The sequence below is a fragment of the Orcinus orca genome, chromosome 3 (assembly GCF_937001465.1).
Source record: "Orcinus orca chromosome 3, mOrcOrc1.1, whole genome shotgun sequence".
NCBI lineage: Eukaryota > Metazoa > Chordata > Mammalia > Artiodactyla > Delphinidae > Orcinus > Orcinus orca.
In genome coordinates, this window is record NC_064561.1 from 108,516,255 (window position 1) to 108,538,505 (window position 22,251).

Consider the following 22,251-nt stretch of genomic DNA (forward strand, 5'->3'; position numbering starts at 1 on the left):
TGTGTGGCCTCTGGTACTCATCCCTCCACCCCTTTTTCTGCTATTGCGAAATTCATGGCTGTTCACCCTTTTCTCTCTGTTCCTGTTCAGCTATTCATGGTTTGTGCCATTCCCTCATTCTTGCTTACATGCTAATTGGCACAAGAAGATACACTGATGTTTCTTTTTGAGGGCTGATCAAATGTTTTCTTAATAGGCACATATAAGCCTATAATGTAGATTTGTTGAGTAAATATGCCCTAGTATATCAAAAAGCCTACAGAATTATAGAAGCAATAAGCTCAACAAATAGTCTGCAGAGTTTTGCCCATAAATTCAGTACCTGACAAAATGTTTTAGTAAAGAGATAGCAAAGGGATTATCGGATTGATTAGAGAGAGTGTTGATTTTTGTGGGAAAAAAAAAAACACCATTCTCAAAGAGGGTTTGGGGATGGGTATTTTGCAGAATTACAAATGTCCTGGCAAAGGGGAGTGGGTAGGTGGATATTTACATGTATGGTACTCCAAGGAAGACTTCTTTCCCTGCTGAAATGTTGGTTGTAAGGATTTGTGGAATGGGGCAGTTCAGGCTTAGGTACATTCTGAGGTGAAGCATTATTTTGGGGTGGAAGTTTAATAGTTAATGTAGGAGAGTAGGAAGCTGTGTTTAATGATTTCTTTTTTTCCTTCTTTTCATTGCTCCTTTAAGCCAAACTTTCTATGTATTAAGAACTTCTGAAAATCTGTGAGGTCTCTTAAAGGCTGATCTATCCTCCCCCAGAGTACTTTAGTGCCTGCAGAATTTGCTGCCTCACAGCAGTTAATCACTGGGTTCTTTTCCACTGGGGACAAATATATTTCATTCTCTTTTGTCCTCCTTTGCATGTTGAGGCTTGAAGACTCATTTGCAAAATGACTCAGTTTATAAAGCTTCACATAACAAGTAGTGAATAGCTTTCACAGTTGTCATCTGATGAAATGTTATTTCATGCTAAATGACCTTTTTGATTTATTTTGTTTTGCTTTATTGCTGAAATGCAGGAGGATAAGAAAGCTTGTTTCTTCAAATCCAAACAGAAGAGAGTTTAAGATTTTCTGTTCCAGAAATACTAGAAAATCCAGGTGGAAATAAAAAAATGAGTACATGTTGTTTTTCTCCCTCCAAGCTAGGTTAATTTAAAAGAAAAATTCTACAGCACTGTTGGATTTCTTTGGGATGTCAGAAATAAATTAGTTATTAAAAAAACCTCTTGCCTTTTTTTGTGATAAACTTTAGGAAACAGAATTCTTATAGGTATTACTGAGCATCTACTCTGAACCTTTTCAGAACATTGTTTATCAGCTCCAAGTCTACCTTGCCTTATTGACAAATAAAAATAATATTGACAAACTGTTCTAAAGTCACTAAATCTGGAATCTTAGACTCTTTTAAATGTTAAAAAGAGCAGATAAGTTAAATAAACAATTTTCTATTCAAAAACAATGAAGTCTATTTCCTTTCTGGTTTTATCCTCCACATTTATTTAGGTAGTATTTTCAACAAGAATTAGTATGGAGAAGTGGATTGAGAGTTGAAGCTAGAATATTCCTGTCTCTTTATACAGGATCACTAGTGTTGTTATTACTGTTGATGGTTTTTGTGAACACTGTAGAGAAACCCTCTAAGTGCCACTTGGTCTTATGTAGAGAGTATGTTATCCAGGGCTAGACGTGAATATAGTCTCCCCGAATCTCTTTTTGCTTTTATAATTGTGCTCCCAGATGTTAGCAAAGGGGAATATGTTAGGAAAATATACCTTGTTTAAAAGATTTTTGTGTTAATCCTAGACCTTTTGGAAACTATTTTCATCTGCCTATTCACACTTTGCTCACCTGTGTGCAGTTTTTAGTTACCCTAAATATGGATGATTTTTTAGAAAAGATGCATGATTGGCTTTTCTTCTTTTCATCCCAGGTGTGTTTTCTGTAATAAGGGCAGTTTTTATAGCCAAGATAGACTATCATGAATTGTGTTTCTGTGGAGTAAGAGAGAGTTTTGACTCAGTTGGATAGAAATCGAAGGTAAAATTTTGGTAGCCATTTTATTTTCTTTTTTAGAATGGTGAATGTTTTTAATTTTCCATAGTAATTCTCAGCCTTTACCTATTAATAGACTAAGCCTTTTGGGACATCAATTCATAACGGTATTTTTAAAGGATCATTACAATATTTAATGAATGGCTACATGTACAAGATACTATACTAGTCCCTACCCTTCAGAAATTACTGTTTAGCTACAGAGGCAACAAAGGTAGGGTATATATGTTATAAAGCTAGTAATAGAGTTGGTATATGGTATTGGTAAATACTGTAGGCTGGTGATTCTTAAAGTATGATCTCTGGACCAGTAGCATCAGTATCACCTGACAACTTGTTAGAAATGCAAATTCTCAGGTCTAATATCAGACCTACTGAATCAGAAACTTTGAGAGTAGCGTTCAGCATTTTTTGTTTTAACAAGTCCTCGAGGTTATTTTGATATCTACTTTAGACAATACCGCTGGATATAAAAGGGGTGGGGGAAGCCCCAGTGGTTTGCTTTTGGAGGATAATAGGGTGTATGGAACTAGGCATGTCTATTCTTGGAATTCATATATATGGAAGCGATAGTGAGAACATATTGATGGAAGGGAAATTCTTGTCTAGAATCAGGCTTGTGTCTTTTTTACTGGCTTATTAACCAAGATAGTATTTCTTCCAGTTTATTCTCATATTTCACCAAACAGTATTGAAGTTTTAATTGTTTAGCCTTTATGAATTCTTTGAATTTTTGATGCTAACTTGGACTTCTAAATTAATATATAAAATATTACTTAGGGATTATATACATTGTTGTATATCTGGTTTTAAATATTTTGAAATATATAAGCTAAATGGTATCATGCAAAGAATTCACCTTTGACATCTGTTACTGAAACAGTGGTTCCATATGTGGTTTGGGGCTGTTTTATAGAGATATTAAAGCATCAGGTCTCTTTTTCAGATAAATTAGTTTTATTTGTTCCCCTTATTTATTGCTTCAAGTTGTAAATTACTGTCTCAATTACTTTTTAAGAATTTCCGTATGTGATTAAACAACTTATTAAAGTCGTGAATGGTAGTCCCAGTTTATTCTCAAAACAGAAATCATATTTTCCACCTGTTTTTGTGCTTCTCTGGGAACAGGAATTCTGAGAATGATTGAGGTTGGAGAAAATGGAAATACAGTATAACAGAACCTACAGTGTTTTCTAAACTAATTTTTTTTACCAAAATAAACTCAAAATGTAGGCATTGGATGATTACTACATAAGCCTAACTGTTAACTTATATAGGAAAGGAAAGTTTTGAATGTAAACTTAAGAAGAATGTGACTAAGTCTTTGTTCAGTATCCTGCTGAGTAGGCTGTCTTTTGATTCTGGGCTGCTGGAAGAGTCCACTGCATCTGGCATCTTGGCTGCCGCATCTCTAGCAGCACGTTGTTGTCCAGGGAGAGAGGTTGGCAAAGATACTGTCCTTTGACAGGTATTCCTTCATCTAACAACCAAAGTTCTTATTGCTGAATAGCAAAGGGAGACCCGGTGGCACGCAGCGGGCTGAGTCTTAGCCTTGTGGCAAGTAGCAGTAGGTTTCTTGCTTGAAACCCTTGAGTACGACAGCAAGTTCGGTTTACCCATACTGCTGTGTGTAAAGTGGTTTCTACTTCTGGTATTTAAGAAGAAGAAGGAACATCATTTTCTTTATGAGATGTTAATATTTTCTACATTTGTTGGTCTATTTAAGTTTCAAATTCCTGGAATCAAGATATGGAAGTGTATGCATAAGACAGCTCTTGGGATTTAAGTGTACAGGTGTTGGCACATATTGTTATATGTATGCTAATAACTTTTTCTTTTAATTCCAGGAAGCCTTACTGATGAGGGAGAACAGTATTGTTGTAGATTAGTGGAAATGGATTCAAAAAGTGGTCCAGGTCTCATTGGTTTAGGCATTAAAGCATTACAAGACAAAAAGTACGAAGGTGCTGTTAGGAACTTAACAGAAGGTGAGTGTTCAGTGTGCAACGTATAACATGAGGTATAGTTGTTAGCAGGCGTTTATCTTTGGGCCTTTCTTTAAGGAATATATATATTTAGGATAGAAGCAAAAAAATGTACTTACATACTCTGGAGTCTGCTTAAGTTTGAATTCCAACTCTGCCACTCACTAATTTCAAGACCTTACAAAAGTTAATTAAACTCTTTGTGTCTCAGTGTTTTCGTTTGTAAAATAAGGATACTATCTCCATGTAAAATAAGGATGCTATCTCCATGCTTAGGAGGCTTTAATTTAGTCTTATCAGGTATGACAATTCTGGATGAACTCTCTTTCATATTGAGGTCTGGATGACAAATACAAGCCTGGCAGCGGGAGGAGCATTTTAGGCCAAGAGTTGAAATAGCCTGAGGTGAGAGAAAAGCTAGTGTTCAGGAAACTCCTGATCGTTCAGCAAGATTTGAAAATAAAGTATGGGAGCAGGAGGGGACAAGAATTGAGGCTGGAAAGGGGCCTTGCAAACCTTGTTAAGAGGTTTGCATGTTATCCAAAGGGCAGCTGGGAACCAGCGCAAAGTCTTAAGTAGGGGAATTTCATAATCCCATTTGTATTTTTAGAAATATTCTGGCCACAGTATAGAGAATGAATTGGAGTAGATGGCAGGCACTTGCATTGATCTGGGATAGATAATGGAGGTCTGAACTGAAGTGGTGGGCCATGGAATCAATGTGACTTTGTGACTGATTAGATATGGACTGCAAGGGAGCGGGGAGGAGTCTGATCTGGGGAGTGGATTGTGGTGCCATTCATCTCAGTCGTAATGGAAACCTTGGATTTTGTGATTACTCTTACCCTTTTAGGGTTAAAGGAAAGCCCTCTCTGCACAGCTGGATGGTATCATCTGGCAGAAGCCCAAGTCAGAATGCATAAACCTAAGGAAGCTGTTCTTTCATGCAATCAAGGTATTCTTGACATCTTCCAGGGTGGCCAAGGCTGTTTCTTTTCATCTTAAAGGAGAATGATAATGGTGCTTTATTTTGTATTTTAAGTTACCAACTAATTTAAATTTCATTGAGGAGGTTAAAAAAAAACCCACGCCAAGTCTGTGTGCATGTCTACTACTATATTTTTAAACCAACAATGAGTATTTATCAAAGGTTTCCTACACTTGGAATTTTGACAAAGTCAGTTTAAGCTTGTGTGGTGATGCTCTGTCTTTGTAACAGGGAAGCTTCTTGTGTGACCTGTGACCTTCACTCTAATGTAGATTCTTGATTCCTTCAATGTAGGTAATAGACAAGGAGAGGTATCGTAGAGCCTATCTGCATGTGCTCACGTAGGTCAGGTGTGGGGTAAGAAATCAGAGAAATGATGCACTGCTCTTGGCCTGGCTGGTGACCTTGCCTCTGCAGTTGGGAAACAGTTTACCTTGGTTCATCCTAATTCAGCTTCTTTTCCCTTCCATTATCCTTAATGTGCTATTTTTGTGACAGATGCTTTGGATAAGGGTTAACCTCTATTATGTAGCAGATATAGACAGCCATTGTTGTGTTTCAGGATGTTCAGTTTTATTATATGTTACGTAAAGATGGAGGTTTTAAATTTAGATCTATTCTGTTTCAAATTCAGATATTTTCATAAAGAGTTCAGGGAAGAATTTATATTTAGCTTTGAATTATTCATCATGTATATTGTTTTGACAGTTTATTCTTACTATATCTACAATTTGTTATATGTTACCCTTAAAAAGAAAAAAAAAAGTGAAGTGATATGATTGTCTTCATTCAGATGTCCTTAATTTTGTCAGCTCTGAAGAACATAGATAATCTTGGTGTGTCTGGTGGCAATCTTCATCAGAAGAATCTTTGTCTTCATTTGAAAGCAGAGGCTTTGATTGAACTCTCAGCTTATGAATCTTCAGAGGAAGCAATTCGTACTCTTGATCAGGTAGTCTCATCATTGCATTTTTCCCTTCACCTTATTTAGTTTTCGGTCAACCAGGCATCAGCCACTCTCTGCTTACCACAAATATTTACTTACAAAAATTTTGTGTTAGAGGTATGAATTCACCACCTCTGCACTTTTTGGAAACTCCTAAAGTTATTTGTTTGCCTCTTGCTTAAGTACTTACAATGTTCTTCATATAATGCAATTTCTTTCTTTAGTTCTTGCTCTTATTCTCCTTTTCTCTTTTTGCCCTCTTGGGTTATCAATACTTGATTATTATTAACTTGGTATTCTAAATTTTTCTCTCCAGAAAATATTTCATAGATTATTGACAAGAATTATTAAGGACACTTGTAGCTTCATGGTAGAGAATGTTGCTTGTTTTATTCAACTTAAAAAACACTCTGAGAAAGATTGATATTTAAGAAGGAAACTGATTTCTTACTGTTTTTGATTCAAGCAGTTTGAAATTCCCTAGCAAAAACTAGTAAATTATGAATTATAACAACATGGCGCCTTTAACAATATAAAGATATTTTTCAGATAAAGGCTATTTTTGGTGTAAAATTAAAATTATATCACTCAGTATATTGCAGAGTTCTGAATTTTTATAAAAAATCATTGTTTTTTATGTTTCAAAAGGCTTTGCATTTCATAGTTTTCTTTAAAATTAAAACAGTTGTCAGGATCCTTCAAGAACAGATATCTTATTTTCTTGTTTTCTCTCAATACTTGCCTTCCACCAATAGTGTGTTTTGGGTGAATGCTTTGGAGAGGTCTTTCCATACTCTTTTTTTTTTTTTTTTTTTTAACCAAAAACAACAACCAAATGAAAAGTTCCTTGAAGAACTGGTAGAATCCAAGTCTGAGACAGAAAATGTACAAGATGAGCCCAGGACACCTTATAATGTTAGAAACCAATGAAACCATAAAAGGCTATTAGAATTATGTCAGAAGTGCTCAGGAACTAGCATGAATTGATTTTTACTGGCTAAAGAGGGGATGGTTTGAGCAGTAGTAACTGCAGTAGATTAAAGCACATCATTTAAGTTTAAATCCATGTGTTAATGATGATACCAAAAAAAATCAACAAATCATCCTCAGTAAAGTGAATCTTTGAAGGATGCTAAGGAACCATTTGGAAAAAATCGAAGTATTTATCCTATGTTTCCTTTATGAACTGTTCCTCAGAATGATCAAATAGATAGAGGAGGGGAAATTTCTCTTTGTTGAAGTATGCCATCGAATAAGGAAAGAAGGAATGATAGAATTAGGAAATCACCATTTTGCAGTCCATAATGAATTAATAGATCTAGGCATTGAGGATCAATGGCTGCTTAACATCACAAGAAAGAAAGACAACTAGACATAACCAGGTGCAAGTACACATGAGGTATTCTTGCCAGAACATCAAACCTGAATCAGATCAAAGGTCTAGACCTACTAATTTATAGAAGATACAGGGGACCAGGGAACATGTCAATACCATGACAATACAATCATCAAGCCAGACTCTGAGAAACTGTGAAAGTGGCCCATATTTTTCAACAGTTAAATTTTAAGGGAGAAAAAAAGGGATGGAAGGGAACCCTATAGATTAAAAGAGACTTAAGAGACATACCACCAGTTGAAATGTATGTACCTTATTTGGATTTTGATTAAAACAAATTCTTTAAATATTTTATGAGACAACTGATAAATTTGAACACTGGTTAATTATTTGATGATGTTAAGGATGTATTGTTGGTTTTGTTTATGTGTTTATAATGGTAGTATGATTATGTTATTAAAAATAAACGTATTTTTTAGATACAGATACTAAACTATCAGATGAAAAGCTATAATTTCTGGGGTAATCTAAGCAGGAGTGTGGTGAAATGGGTGGAGGTATGGATGAGAAAAGATTGGCTTTGAGCTAATAATTTTGAAACTAGATGATAAGTACATGGGGGTTCATTATGCTGTTCTCTAATTTTTTAATGTATTTGAAATTTTCTTTAATAAGATTGCAAAGAATGAAAGTGTTAATAGTGATAAAAATCAGGACCTCTAAGTCTTTATACCATGGTCATTCTTTAGTTAAAGCAAAACATTGCTGCATTGTGTTGTAGGAGATTTATAGCAATTCTTTACAATTATTTTCTAGGTTTCTGATGCAAATAATATCCCAGGACTTTTGGTTCTCAAAGGCTTGGCCTATCTGAACAAAGGCTCATTAGATGAAGCTTCAAAGGTTGGTGTTTTCATTTAAACTGAGGGTTTTTTTTTTTGAGTTAAAAGTTATTTTTATCTGGATATGGAATTGATAGATATATACTTTATAGATTATGGAAGACCTTCTCTCTTCTTACCCTGACCTAGCTGAAGCTCATGCCCTGGAGGCTTTGATTCATTTTACCAAAAAGGAATATCTACAAGCAGAAAAATGGTAAGGATGTATTTAGATTGCTCATAAACCTAGTCCTATCTTAATTTAATATTTCTTGAAAAATTCAAAATGAATGGGTTTGATAAAGATCTAGTTTTGCATAAATTTGATCTTTGTAAGCCTTAGTATTTTTTTTTTTGTTTTTTTTTTTTTTTTTGGCGGTACGCGCGGTACGCGGGCCTCTCACTGTTGTGGCCTCTCCCGTCGCGGAGTTCAGGCTCCGGATGCGCAGGCTCAGCGGCCATGGCCCATGGGCCCAGCCGCTCCGCAGCATGTGGGATCCTCCCGCACCGGGGCACAAACCCGTGTCCCCTGCATCGGCAGGCGGACTTTCAACCACTGCGCCACCAGGGGAGCCCCAAGCCTTAGTATTTTTAAGAAATGTATTTAGCATGTAGCACAGTAACTATAGAAAATTTCATGATGGGTTTGAAATCTCATTAGCTGATCATAATGTTCAGTAAGCACATATAATGTTTGGTTTTAAGTTTGATTTCCTCTTCTAATCATTTTTTTTCTCATGATCTATATATCCTAAAGTAATGACTTGCTTCTAATTTACCATCCTTGAATAAGTCAAACTTTGATTGTTCCAACTAGGTGTCTCCTATTTTTTTTTTAATCTATCTATCTGAATATTCCTTTCTTCCCTTTTGTGACTTAGTTTTCAGCTAGCTCTTGAGAAAGATGCTGAAGTTGCTGAATATCATTACCAACTTGGGTTAACATATTGGTCTATGGGTGAAGAAACAAGAAAAGATAAAACAAAGGCTCTTACCCATTTTCTAAAGGTAACATATGCTATTTAATTCTTAGTTGAAATGGATTCATTATGAAATCAAATCTAATAATCACATAAGTTAGGTACTTAAAATTACCCTTTACTGATTTTTTTGTGTGTGTTTCATCTCTCACACATAAGGTTTTGTGAGAATGTTGTATGGGTTTTCAAGGAGAAAATTAAATCATAAAAATGTAAAAGTTACTAATTTAAGAAACACGTGTTATAGAAAATGAGACATCAGTACCTTTGGAAAACAATACTGTTTTTAGGTAATTTCCACTGTACTTTTATTGCCATGTGAGTCTTATATACTTCTACGTGTTTAACTTCTTATATTTTAGATGTGTAACAGCTAGAAGTTTTACATTCCTATCTTGACTCATAGAAACAGATTGATGAAATAATAACTCTAATTTCGCATTTCTTTTAGCAGAGAAATAGTATTTTTATATTTGTTTTCTGTAACCGGTGATGGCCAGTTTTCATGTCTGCTTTAAATCTTACGTTAAAGGATGTTTTGGCATATTTTTGTATATTTATTTATTTTTTTAAATCTGTGTATTTATCTTTTGTGTTTTTAAAGGGACCCATCCAAACAAACTTTAATATTCTGTTATTATCAATTTTTATTTTTCAGGCTGCCAAACTGGATACATACATGGGCAAAGTTTTCTGCTATTTAGGTCATTATTACAGGGATGTAGTAGGAGATAGAAACAGAGCCCGTGGATGTTACAGGAAAGCTTTTGAATTAGATGACACTGATGCTGAATCTGGAGCTGCAGCAGTTGACTTAAGTGTAGAGCTTGAAGAGATGGTATGTCTAATAATTTAAACACTTTTGTCTTTTTTTTAATCCTGAGTATAGAAATAGAAATATTTTTATATGTGTACTTGAAAGCTATTTTTTAATTTTTATTTGTAGATGCTATAGAAATATTTCTGCCACTGCTTATAGAGTAAATTTTCTTTTTATTGGCAGATATTAAATTACTTAATGTTGAAAGTGTGGTTCAGTATATACCAGTGTAAGTTTAAAAAATCAAAAGTGGTAAATGAAAATATATCTGTTTACTTTACATAAGTGTTCAGTATTTTTATAATATTTAATATCTCTAATACTAGTCTTTTCTTCTTTTTAGGAAACTGCCTTAGCTATCCTAACAACAGTCACTCAAAAGGCAAGTGCTGGAGCGGCAAAATGGGCCTGGCTTAGGCGAGGACTATACTATTTAAAAGCTGGTCAACATTCTCAAGCAGTGGCTGAGTAAGGCACCTTTCTATATTTAACCTCTGATAGACAACCTAATGGTTCCTTAAATTAAACTCCATTTATATCCAAAATGAACTTATAAGTTGCCTCATACCAGGTTGTATTTTGAGGGAAGAAATAGCAAAATTTATTTATGGTTCATTGGTTCTTACTATCTGCACGGCACTGGAATTACAAAATTGCATTAACTGATGTCCTTGTGTTAAGGAGAGAGCCGTCCAGGGAAGTGAAGTCTTAATAGTATCATGTATATAGCAGGTTCTCAGTAGAAATTTAAGGAATGATAAAAAGCCAAGGTTAATATCTTTGTTGTTCTCCCACTGACAAGCATTGTTTTGGGGAAGGGGAGACACTGGCAGCTTGAAGGGCATATGGAACAGCTCATTTTTAGTAGTTTGGTTTGAACCATGTAAAGAAAATAGTTTGAGTCAAAGTTGTTCTGATTTATGTTAATACCTAGAATACAGGCATTTAAAATTTTTTCATGGCTTTGGAATCTGATCAGAAATTTAAAGCATGCCTGTTGTTCCTATTTTTCAACTCTCATATTTTTGTTTTGGTAGGAGGCTTGGTGGGGGCTTATAGACTGTGATGAGGCATATTGAGATATATACCTATTCTGGTAGGATAGGAAACTGGAGTTCTCCTACATAGTCCAGGGAAAGAAATTTTGGTGAGCATTTCTTCAAAAATTTATTTTGTTTTTATTCATTCTAAAATTACAATAAAATTTCTTAGTATGAAAAAACCCATGTCATAAAAGGAACAGGTATACTTGCTTTAAATAAATATGGTTTTTCACTTTTATCCATAGGAGGAACCATGGATATGTGTGATTCAGTTAAATTACTTTGTATTTTTCTTTCAGATATGGAAGTAGTTCTATTACTTTTAGTTCTCTTACTCTTTCTTGAAATTTTAGTTTACAGGCAGCATTGAGGGCAGACCCAAAGGACTTCAATTGTTGGGAGTCATTAGGAGAGGCATATTTAAGCAGAGGTGGCTATACAACAGCCTTGAAATCCTTCACAAAAGCCAGTGAGCTGAACCCCGAATCCACATACAGTGTGTTTAAGGTTGCAGCAATACAGCAAATCCTAGGCAAATATAAAGAGGCGGTAGCGCAATACCAGCTGATCATTAAAAAGAAAGAAGATTATGTGCCTGCTTTGAAAGGTAATTTCTCTTTAATAGCTCCTTTGTCTTTTGTGATACTGAAGTATAAAATCCTTGAATAAATTTCTAAATGTATTGAGTAACTTGAAAAGGACTTCTTTAGTCAACAGCAAGTGTCTGGTATGAACTGTTTATAGTATAGCTTGTTATATAGATTTGAATATAGAAAGATGAAATTTTGTTTCATAACAGTTAATAAATAGTAATATGATAGAGATTTAGCTTTTAGATAAGTAGTATGATAGCTGTGGGATCTAAAAACAGATCTCTAAAACAAGAATTTCCCTGCTCTCATATTTTGATAATTAATTCACTATATTCTCAGAATATCGTAATACCTTTTAGTTACTTTGTAAATTAAAAATCTCATTTTTAAACTTTTTGAACTTTAGAGGCAACTTGCATTGTTTTGTAATTATCTAAATTAATTTTAGTTCCTTTATAGATACCTGTTCCTTCTTAACAAATTATTTTTGGTAATTTAAAGTAAAACACCACCATCCATATTTAATTAATTTTTTAATGATTACTTCTAACCATTAAAAAAACCTGGAGCTCATTATATTTGCTTCCCTCTTTTTCCTTTTTAAAGAAACAGTGGGGGGTTTAATTCAGAAATAGTGTATGTTTTAAGTGACATGTAACTTAGGCCTTGAAACCCTTTTTAAAAATTTTTTTTATAAAACTCCTTAACAGAAGGAGAACTCACATTTATTACATGTTTACTGGCCACTTTAGGAAATTGCTGTTTCATTTAATTTTGATAGTATAGTTTGCTACATAGTTTTGAATATAAAGAGGTCAAATCTTGTTTCACAACAACCTAATAAATAGTAATATGATAGCAAGTAGCATCATATTAGATATTATTAGGTAATATCCCCATTTTCAAAGCTAAGATTTTAAGAGGTAAGTAATTTGCCCAAAATCAAGGAAATTCTTAGGTTCCATAGATAGTTTTTATCTTTTAGTACATGTTTACTCCAGCAGAACCCTGCCATTTGAATTCTTTAATAAATGCATCAAGACCATGCTTAAGATAACTTTTATAAAATACCATTAAGTTTTGTTTTCTGGAAAGTGGCTGTAATATAACACCAATGAATTTATTTGATGTTCATTCTCAATGTTTCTTTTACATGTTTTAACAACTACAAACTTACCTGATTTTAGGTTTGGGTGAATGCCATCTCATGATGGCAAAAGCAGCTCTAGTTGATTATCTTGATGGAAAAGCTGTAGACTACATAGAGAAAGCACTGGAATATTTTACTCGGTTAGTATCATTATTTATGAGTCTATTTTCTTAGTATTATATAATAAAGCCAATTTTAGGAAATCATGCTTTGTTTATCCTTTTAGCTATAGCAATCATAATTCAGAATCTCAAACATAAAAGAGTAACAGACTAGTCAGTTAATTCTGTAACATACATATTGTATTAATTTTGCACTGGGGAACAGATACAATTTCTTGCTTTTAGCAGCTGACATGCTGGAAGCATAGAGAAGGATGGGAAGGAAGAAGCAGTCAGCTAGTGGAGCAGCAGCTTGGGTACCACGTGTTATTGTTCTCTTTCAGGAGACCTAGAGATGCAAGTATCTCTAATTGGAACTGATTGGAAAATGGGGTTTCAGGTGCACAATAGGCTTTACATTCAGTGATCAGGGCCCATTTTAGACTAATTAGTAGGGCTGAAGGTGAAGGGAGATGAGCAATCTGATTGCTCCTGGAGAGAATCTGTGTAGGAAAAAAAGTGATGTCAAATAACAAGAAATAAATCAGAAAGATTTCAGTAAATCTGGTTATTTTATAGAACTAAATTCATTAGTTAGGTAGAAGTGTTATTTGTGATAGATGACTAAAAAGTACTCAAGTTAGACATAGAATTAAATTTTTTTGCTCTTAAACATCTTTCTTGTGCTTCACTTCCTTTCTTTCCCTAGTTGCCCTCTCCTGTGTGTTGTGTTGATTTGCTTGCTCTAGAATTCCTTTGCTTTGAGCATGAACCAAATCTGAAATGAAAACTTCATTCTTTTCTCCCACTGATTTTTATTGCTACTTTTCAAGTCTTATGTAATACATATAGCTCTTTCCAAAGGAAGGTATTGTGAAGAGGGGTGTAATTTGTTTGAACTAGTATTTAAGGGTAAATGTGAACCTTTGAGTGATGATACTTCAGCTACAAATACTGCCTTTCTGAGTCTGGGAAATTTTGTTCTGGATAACACTCACAACTAATTATGAGGAGGTATACAAAACTTTTAAAGTGATATTCCCACATTTATATTTACTTTACTTCTAGACTTAAAGTTCACACTACCACAGTTCTAGTGTAAGGGTGATAGAAGTTATTTCACTTTACAGATATTTTATTTTTCATTGAACTTAAAAGGAGATAAGAGTTTAGGTTGCTAAAATTGCCAGTGTTTTCTTTTCTGTTTTCCTCTCTGTTTTCTTCTTTCCTGCTGTCAAGTTTAGAAATTACACTAAGATATTTAGGCAAAAGAGCTACAAATAGTGTCCTTCCTCCTGATCCTCACAGTGGGCTTTCAGTGATGACTGCAGTAATTAATCTTGTTTCTCAGGAAGACATTGAAAAATGATTTTTGGCTGGACTCCATGAGTAGAAAAGGCTATGAAAAATGTTCCATCTGCTTGCCCATCTGCCAGCAACATAGCTGTTTGTGATAGCTGATTATCGAGACTTGGCTTAATTGAGAAATTGCTGTGTTTTATTTGTAAGATTTTGAGAAGAGAAAAGTGAAGAGAAATGAATAACTGAGATTTTCTCATTCTAAAAAGAAGTGCCCTTTATCACCGTAATTAATATTTTTATTTACTTTTTGAGCTTGTCCACTGAGTCTTTCTTGCTTCAATAAATACGGTTTTTCACATTCTCATATTTAGATTTTTGGTATTCTTGATCTCAGAGAGTAAAAATCATTTGGACTACCAAATATATTTTATATTTACTAGTCCTTTTTTTTTTTAATATGTGAAGGAAGATCTTCAAGCAAAACTTAAGTTTATAATAATCAACTATGAGACAGTTACCAACTTTACTGCTTTGCTTTTTGTTTAAATAGACAAACACAAAAAGCATAATTTAAAAAATTCAGTATTAAAGGTAAATTGGTCCTGGAAAATTTATTGATTTATTTATGTGATTTCTGCTGCTTCTAAGAAAAATGATAAAGAGTACCAAAGAAATGTTTGCAAAGTTTCTGTCACTTAAAATAGTCAATTTCTTCTCCTTCCCCTCTTCCTTTCTTCATAATAAGGAGGTGATAAGATATAAGATGGCTAGAAGGAATTCAGTAAAGCATTTGCTGCATTTAGCTAAGGAACTAAATCAAAATTGTATGTATACTTTTTCTGTTTTAATTGTATGTAGTAGTGAGGGAGATAAACGCCATACGTTTTGGAAATAATTTGTAAGAATCACACCGTTTTTTTTTTTTAGGGCTCTGCAGCATCGAGCTGATGTGTCTTGCCTTTGGAAGCTAGTTGGGGATGCTTGTACCAGTCTGTATGCTGTCTCACTATCTAAAGTGAATGTTAGTGTCTTAGGAGTCCTCCTAGGTCAGAAAGAAGGAAAACAAGTATTAAAGAAATATGAGCTCCTCCATCTTGGAGGAAGGTAATTTTCAATGATTGCCAGTGGATGACATTCAAATCGAATTAGAACATCATAACACAATATAACATTCACTTTTATATTTCTATAGGTGTTATGGTCGTGCATTAAAACTGATGTCTACATCTAACACGTGGTGTGATCTTGGAATTAATTATTATCGCCAAGCACAACATCTAGCAGAAACAGGCAGCAAGTCGAATGATCTTCAGGAGCTATTGGAGAAATCTTTGCATGTATGGTTTTGAGAAATTTTTCATAAACTTTTAAAAAAACTAAGGGCTTTTCTGAAAGATGCTTTTGATAAAGTAAATTCTGTAGTGTTTTCACATAAAACCACACTTACCTTGATATAAATGCTGATATTCTGAGAAAAATTTATCTACTTTTATTTTTCAGTGTCTGAAAAAGGCTGTGAGACTTGACAGTAATAATCACTTATACTGGAATGCTCTTGGTGTAGTTTCATGTTACAGTGGTAAGAATTGAGTAACACTTCAATATTTTTAGAAGATTGCCTGTTTTCAGGCAGTAAAGTTCAGTTTTATTGAAATCTGTATTTTTCAGGTATTAGAAATTATGCCCTTGCTCAGCACTGTTTCATCAAATCAATCCAATCAGAACAAATTGTGAGTGTTACGTGTCTCTGTCTATGCAAAATAACTTCAAAATTTAGTGTTAATGATTTTCTGAGACTGCTATGTAGACAAGGGACATAATTTTGTATATGTGTGTTTTTTAGAATGCTGTTGCATGGACCAACTTGGGAGTGTTATACCTTGCAAATGAAAAGATTGAGGTACATATATTGTCTGTTTTGTCCTATTAAAAGTAAAGAACATTTTCTATATATGTCCTCTTCATAATAGCTTAACTTGTTGTGGAGAAATACTTTGCACATTGTTATCTATCCAGCATGCTCTCTAATATGCTAGATCATTGATAGCATTCACTTTATTATATTGAATAATGAATGTGTAAGATTTCCCTTTTCATGTCACAAGAAATTTCTGGTTTTATAATTATGTTGTTTTTTTCATTTGGAGATTAAAATAATTCTGTTATGAATTATTTGGGTGTGTTTCTTTTTATCTTTTACACATTAAGAGGAGTCCCATGTAGGCTGTGTTGGGGGTGGGGTGATGAAGTAAGGGCATTTATTAGTACTCTCTAGAAACTTAAATTTAACCTTTGCTTGGTAATTTAGATTTGGCTTTAGCAGATATTAATCCCTTTACATGCCACGGTGTAAATTGTCATACGTGAAGAGTTGTCTATAGAGAATTAGAACTACAGTAATGGGGAGCATGTTTATAGGTCATGTTTAGAAGTTTCCACAAATCTATATATAATAGCACATCTGTACTGTTTTGTGTTTCAGCCAGTATATTAAATATCATCCTTTTAAAATAGCTTCAGTGGTATTCTCAGGGATACATGAAGTCACTGCAGAGATTGCTTTAGAAGATTGTAAATAGAATGAAGAAAAATATTAATTTGGATCTTAAAATATGTGAAAATATTTCTTTAAAATTTAAACAAAGATAAGTCTTAGTTAATAAGCTACGAATGTGGTTTTATGGTAGTGTGGTGCAGTTGTTGTCCATGAGCTTACTTTCTTAAGAGAAAAAAAGACTGTTTCCTGCCACACATAGATAGATGGAAAACAATACAAAGCAGCATATAATAAGTTATTCTTTGTAGCAGAAAAAAAAGCATATGATTTAAAGTGTCCAAGTGGGGTAACTTGAAAGTTTCCTAACTGTTTAGCTCAGATTTATGTTGACCACTCCTTTCACCCAGTAGCAGGTCTCAGACCTCACTTGTTGGTAGTTTTTATCTTCCCAGTTGAGCTCCAAGAGAGGGGAATAGATTCAGCCTTCTCTAATTATTTCCATCAGACCTGTGACTTAGCAAATAGATGGGTAATTGGTTCAAAGTTCTGCAGGCTATGAGGCAGACACCTACAGTGCCCTTTCATTGAGGACCAGAATCCCTAAGCCTATAGAGAAATCTTTTGAATCCGGGACTCTTTCAGGACTATATTTAAGACATAGTTGTAAGCATTGCCAGTTGTGCTTAAACAGTGAAGTTTTAGGTTCATTTGTAGTTATGTTTACAAGTCTGGCTTTTCTTATTCTCTTATGCTTTTTAAATATAAGTGCTTTAATATAAAGTTTATAAAACGGCTTGTTATTTTTTGCCTTTTTTTCCTAGCAAGCTCATGAAGCTTTCAAAATGGCTCAGTCCCTTGATCCATCTTATTTAATGTGCTGGATTGGACAAGTAAGATACATAACATATAGTTATTAATAATCTGTTTTATAACTAACATGTTAATAGAAAGTGGTATAAATAACGTGTCAATATAAACAACACTGATAATAATGATAGCATTTGAGGGCTTACTTTGTGCCAGTTGCTGTGCTAGGCTCTTTGTGTGTGGAAGCTGAAGCTAAAAGATCCCACGTATCATGCCCAAGGTCATACAGCTTGTAATGATTAAGCTTTGATTTGAGGGGCTTTGAACACCATCATTCTGCCATTATTATTCTTAAAAAATAAACCTAGAACTCTGTTAACATACATTTATCAAAAAAATGAACATTTACAAGATCATTTTGATTATGTTTTCTCATTTTCTGTAAAATCTTCATATTTGATTTGGTACTTGTTTATGAGTGCCCCCCCCACCCCCGCCCGGCAAAGTTTAGATTTTTGTACTGCCAAATAGGAATCAGGTTACTAGTCTGAGTCTGTCACTTACTGATTGTTTTACCTTAACATATCACTTCTGGATTTCATTTTTCTTACCTGAAAAAGAAGGAGATTGGCCTGAGTGGCCTCCAAGGTCTTGTCTAGTTGAGAAGTTGTAATAAATTAGTAAGTGGTTGATTGTTTCAGTTCAGAGACTAGTGGGAGCATCATCCCTATTAGAAAATCATTAATCAGGGATTAGATATCTTCTCTTATACTTTGACTCTTGGGTCTGATTCTAGTTAATCGGTGAAACATGCAGAGTTAGGAAAGGCAAACTCCTGTTGCCATTAGCTGTGGTAGCATCTGGGAGCAGTGGCATTACTACACTAATCTCTATGTAAGGTTTTGGACCTAGGGGGCCTGAGAATTTGCATTTATAACTGCTCCCAACTGAGGACGATGCTGGTGGTCCAGGGCCTTCACTTTGAGTAGCACTGCTGTAGGTCAGTAGGTCTGAGATGCTCATCAGAGTCATTTAAGTATTTTTTTTCTTATTTTTATTTATTTATTTTTTAAATTTTATTTATGTTTGGCTGTATTGGGTCTTCATTGCTGCACGTGGGCTTTCTCTAGTTGCGGCGAGCGGGGGCTACTCTTCGTTGCGGTTCGTGGGCTTCTTATTGCGGTGGCTTCTCTTGTTGCAGAGCGTGGGCTTCAGTAGTTGTAGCATGCAGGCTCAGTAGTTGTAGCTCGCGGGCTCTGGAGCGCAGGTTCAGTATTTGTGGCGTACGGGCTTAGTTGCTCCGTGGCTTATGGGATCTTCCCAGACCAGGGCTCGAACCCGTGTCCCCTGCATTGGCAGGCAGATTCTTAACCACTGTGCCACCAGGGAAGTCCCTTTTCTTATTTTTAAATTATTTCTGTTCTTAAAAATAATTTATTTCAGGAGGTAATTAGTAGATTTAATTAAAATGGTAACAATAGAGTGTGGCTTAATATTAATTTCTTAATTAGTAATGTATGATAACTAAAAAAAAAACCCTGCTTTCTTATAAAAGATAGATGAGCTTGAAAGTAATTTTAACTATCACATAATCTATGAAGTCAGTGGCATAGATATAATATTTAAAATCCTGAGGCAGTTTTAAAAAATAAACATGATGAGACTCTACCCAGATCTATGGAAGCTAGATTTCTAGGGGAGAGGATCTCCTTTTTAAAAGCTTTCCAGTTGAATCTGAGGGGACCCTGTGATTAACAACTCTAATCCAGACAAATACCAGTATGAATAGATTGGGGGGAGGGAAGGGAGGAGGTAGCATAGCTTTATCAGTGTTCTGAGGAATTTTACATGGATTATTTCACTAACTCCCTGGTTGCAAATGGAGTTCTGCAAGCATCTGTCAGCTTAAGGGCTAATTTAACAAGTCATTCTGGTCCTCTGAGCCATGGGAATACGGTAGCCAAGATTGAAAAAGAAGTTAACTTTGCTTTTAAGCACAGCTAGTAAACCTTTGGTTCCTCCAAAGAGTTTCATTTATTATTATTGTTAGTAGGAGTAGTGGTAGTAGTAATAGTAGTAGTAGTAGTCCTTTTAAACACATTAAGAGCCTCCTTTTTCCTTTTATAGGCTCTAATTGCAGAGACAGTTGGAAGTTATGACACCATGGATCTCTTCAGGCACACTACAGAACTCAGTATGCATGTAAGAATTTGAGCATTCTTCAGGATTCATTAATGAATAAAGTACTGTCCTTCTTGAGAAATTGAATACATAGTGGTATCAGATGTTAATGATAGCAGTTGTCCCTACTCTTCATTCTTTCTTAAAAAACAGATTAAACTGTCATTAAAGAGCTGATGAAGAAATGACATTGGGATTCAATAGATGAAGTAGTCATGTAGAATAGAAACTGAGACTCTAAAAAAAAAACCACGATCGACAGATGAATGGATAAAGAAGATGTGGCACATATATACAATGGAATATTACTCAGCCATAAAAAGAGACAAAATTGAGTTATTTGTAGTGAGGTAGATGGACCTAGAGTCTGTCATACAGAGTGAAGTAAGTCAGAAAGAGAAAAACAAATACCATATGCCAATACATACATATGGAATCTAAAAAAAAAAAAGGTTCTGAAGAACCTAGGGGCAGGACAGGAATAAAGACACATGTAGAGAATGGACTTGAGGACATGGGCAGGGGGAATGGTAAGCTGAGACGAAGTGAGAAAGTGGCATTGACATATATACACTACCAAATGTAAAATAGCTAGTGGGAAGCAGCCACATAACACAGGGAGATCAGCTCCTGCTTTGTGACCACCTGGAGGGGTGGGATAGGGAGGGTGGGAGGGAGATGCAAGAGGTAGGGGATATGGGGATATATGTGTACTTATAGCTGATTTAGTTTGTTATACAGCAGCAACTAACACAACAATGTAAAGCAATTATACTCCAATAAGGCTGTTAAAAAAACAAACAAACTGGTACGTCCATACCTACGGAATGCTAAGCAATAAAAAGGAGTTAACTATTAATACAAAAAAAAATGAGATAAATACTAGACTTGATTGACATTTCTCGATTATTTATGAAAGTGTTTTAGAATTCTTTTGATTGGTAATTATTTGTTTGACCTATGGAAATGATGCTGAGAAGAAGCAAACCAACCCATCAGGAGGGGCTCTGTTTTTTCCCCTTTATTTATCCTGCTTGATTCTTCTACTTAGGTTTGAAGCAAGTGATTTAAATATGTTCTTAGCTGTGTTGTATCATAGTGACCCTTTATTTAAAGGCACTTACCAGTTGACTTAGAAGACTAAGATGTGATATTTACTGTATTGAAGTACATTGTTTCATTTCTTAATTTTTCTTGGAAGATTTATTACCCTGTGTCTACTTGTTAACTTTGGCCTTTTTACAGACGGAGGGAGCAATAGGTTATGCGTATTGGGTCTGTACAACATTGCAAGATAAAAGCAACAGAGACACGGAGCTGTACCAATACAACATCCTCCAGATGAATGCAATTCCAGCAGCACAAGTGGTTTTGAGTAAATACACAGGTAAGGCACCTGTTATACAATGGCAAGATATATGAATAATTGTCGAGATAATTTAAAGAATTTAAATTAATTAAATTTAAAATTAATTCCAAATTAAATATTAGCTCCTTAAGACATGAATTTGCCCTTTCCACCCCACGGCCAAGTATTCTGCTTTTTAAACTTTTCTAAAGATTTTTGAAGAGTGCTGAAAATTGTTATTACCTATTGATTCAAGGTAGAAGTGATTTCCATGTTGTAGTAGGAAGCATTTTGGAGCCTAATGGTCCTGAGTTGCTGCTGTTCTAGCTCTGCTGTTTACTTTCTCTGCAGTCTTAGGCCAAGTATTTTACTTGCCTTAACTTCTGTTAATCTTGGGAAGTAGAGATAATAATACTGAGGTTGCAGAGATGTGAGAATTGAATGAGGTAATATGCTTTAAGTTCCAAACCCAGTGCCTTTAACGTCCCACTTTAACACCTAATCTTTCTTCAACATACTGGAAAAATATGTTTAGACTTAGGAAAAGGACAGAATGGTGAAATTTAATTAACCATCTATTGTAATAACTTTCTTCCTTAATAAAACTAACATTGGGTTTAGTCTCAGCTCCACCACTTAGTAGCCATGATGAAACCTTGGCCTTATTACCAAATTGAATTTTAGTTTTCCTACCTATAATACAAGGTGAAAGTATCTATTCCTTAGGGTTTAATGAGATGATATATATAAAATGTTATGCAGAGTACCTGGCGTATCCTAGATGCTCAAGAAATATTAGTTTCACTAGCATCTTATTTATCCCTCAACAAAATTCTAATAAAGAAGCAAGGCGTTTAAGCAGTAATATTGACAGTTGAATAATATGAAGAATCAGATAAACTGAAAAGCAGAAGAGAAAATGCCTCATCATTGTAATATGCAGGATGGTAATACTCTTCCTGCATTGAGCCTGGGGCACTTGAGTAGAAGGCAGTTCATTTATAAACATCAGCACTTCGGGACATTAAAATGTTATGCAGTGTGCCCAAATGAATGACTCTAATGAATACCTAGAGCCTCTGAGAAAGTGTATGATCAGAAATTTTATTGATAGGTTTCCTTACAGAATGGGAAACATTTGTGAAGGGTTTACATAAAGAGGTAAATTTTTAGCTGTCTGCAAAATTCAGATACCTAGAACAACAAACAGTCTCTGACAGTTATAAATAGCTAGGT

The 22,251-nt window shown here is 34.6% G+C and overlaps 1 protein-coding gene across 7 annotated transcripts in view; it reads left to right on the forward strand.

The window, feature by feature from the left end:
- Positions 1 to 22,251, forward strand: part of SKIC3 (SKI3 subunit of superkiller complex) — a 155,128-nt gene that overhangs the window by 91,466 nt on the left and 41,411 nt on the right. For all 7 annotated transcript variants that reach the window (XM_049707062.1, XM_049707063.1, XM_049707064.1 and 4 more), the window contains 18 exons: positions 3,905 to 4,045; positions 4,896 to 4,997; positions 5,843 to 5,982; positions 8,129 to 8,215; positions 8,307 to 8,410; positions 9,075 to 9,201; positions 9,832 to 10,011; positions 10,337 to 10,461; positions 11,390 to 11,643; positions 12,817 to 12,919; positions 15,110 to 15,286; positions 15,375 to 15,519; positions 15,683 to 15,761; positions 15,851 to 15,912; positions 16,026 to 16,082; positions 17,501 to 17,569; positions 19,614 to 19,688; positions 20,913 to 21,054. In XM_049707062.1, the coding sequence (XP_049563019.1) occupies positions 3,905 to 4,045; positions 4,896 to 4,997; positions 5,843 to 5,982; positions 8,129 to 8,215; positions 8,307 to 8,410; positions 9,075 to 9,201; positions 9,832 to 10,011; positions 10,337 to 10,461; positions 11,390 to 11,643; positions 12,817 to 12,919; positions 15,110 to 15,286; positions 15,375 to 15,519; positions 15,683 to 15,761; positions 15,851 to 15,912; positions 16,026 to 16,082; positions 17,501 to 17,569; positions 19,614 to 19,688; positions 20,913 to 21,054 (2,169 nt within the window). The remainder of the gene's footprint in view (positions 1 to 3,904; positions 4,046 to 4,895; positions 4,998 to 5,842; positions 5,983 to 8,128; positions 8,216 to 8,306; positions 8,411 to 9,074; positions 9,202 to 9,831; positions 10,012 to 10,336; positions 10,462 to 11,389; positions 11,644 to 12,816; positions 12,920 to 15,109; positions 15,287 to 15,374; positions 15,520 to 15,682; positions 15,762 to 15,850; positions 15,913 to 16,025; positions 16,083 to 17,500; positions 17,570 to 19,613; positions 19,689 to 20,912; positions 21,055 to 22,251) is intronic.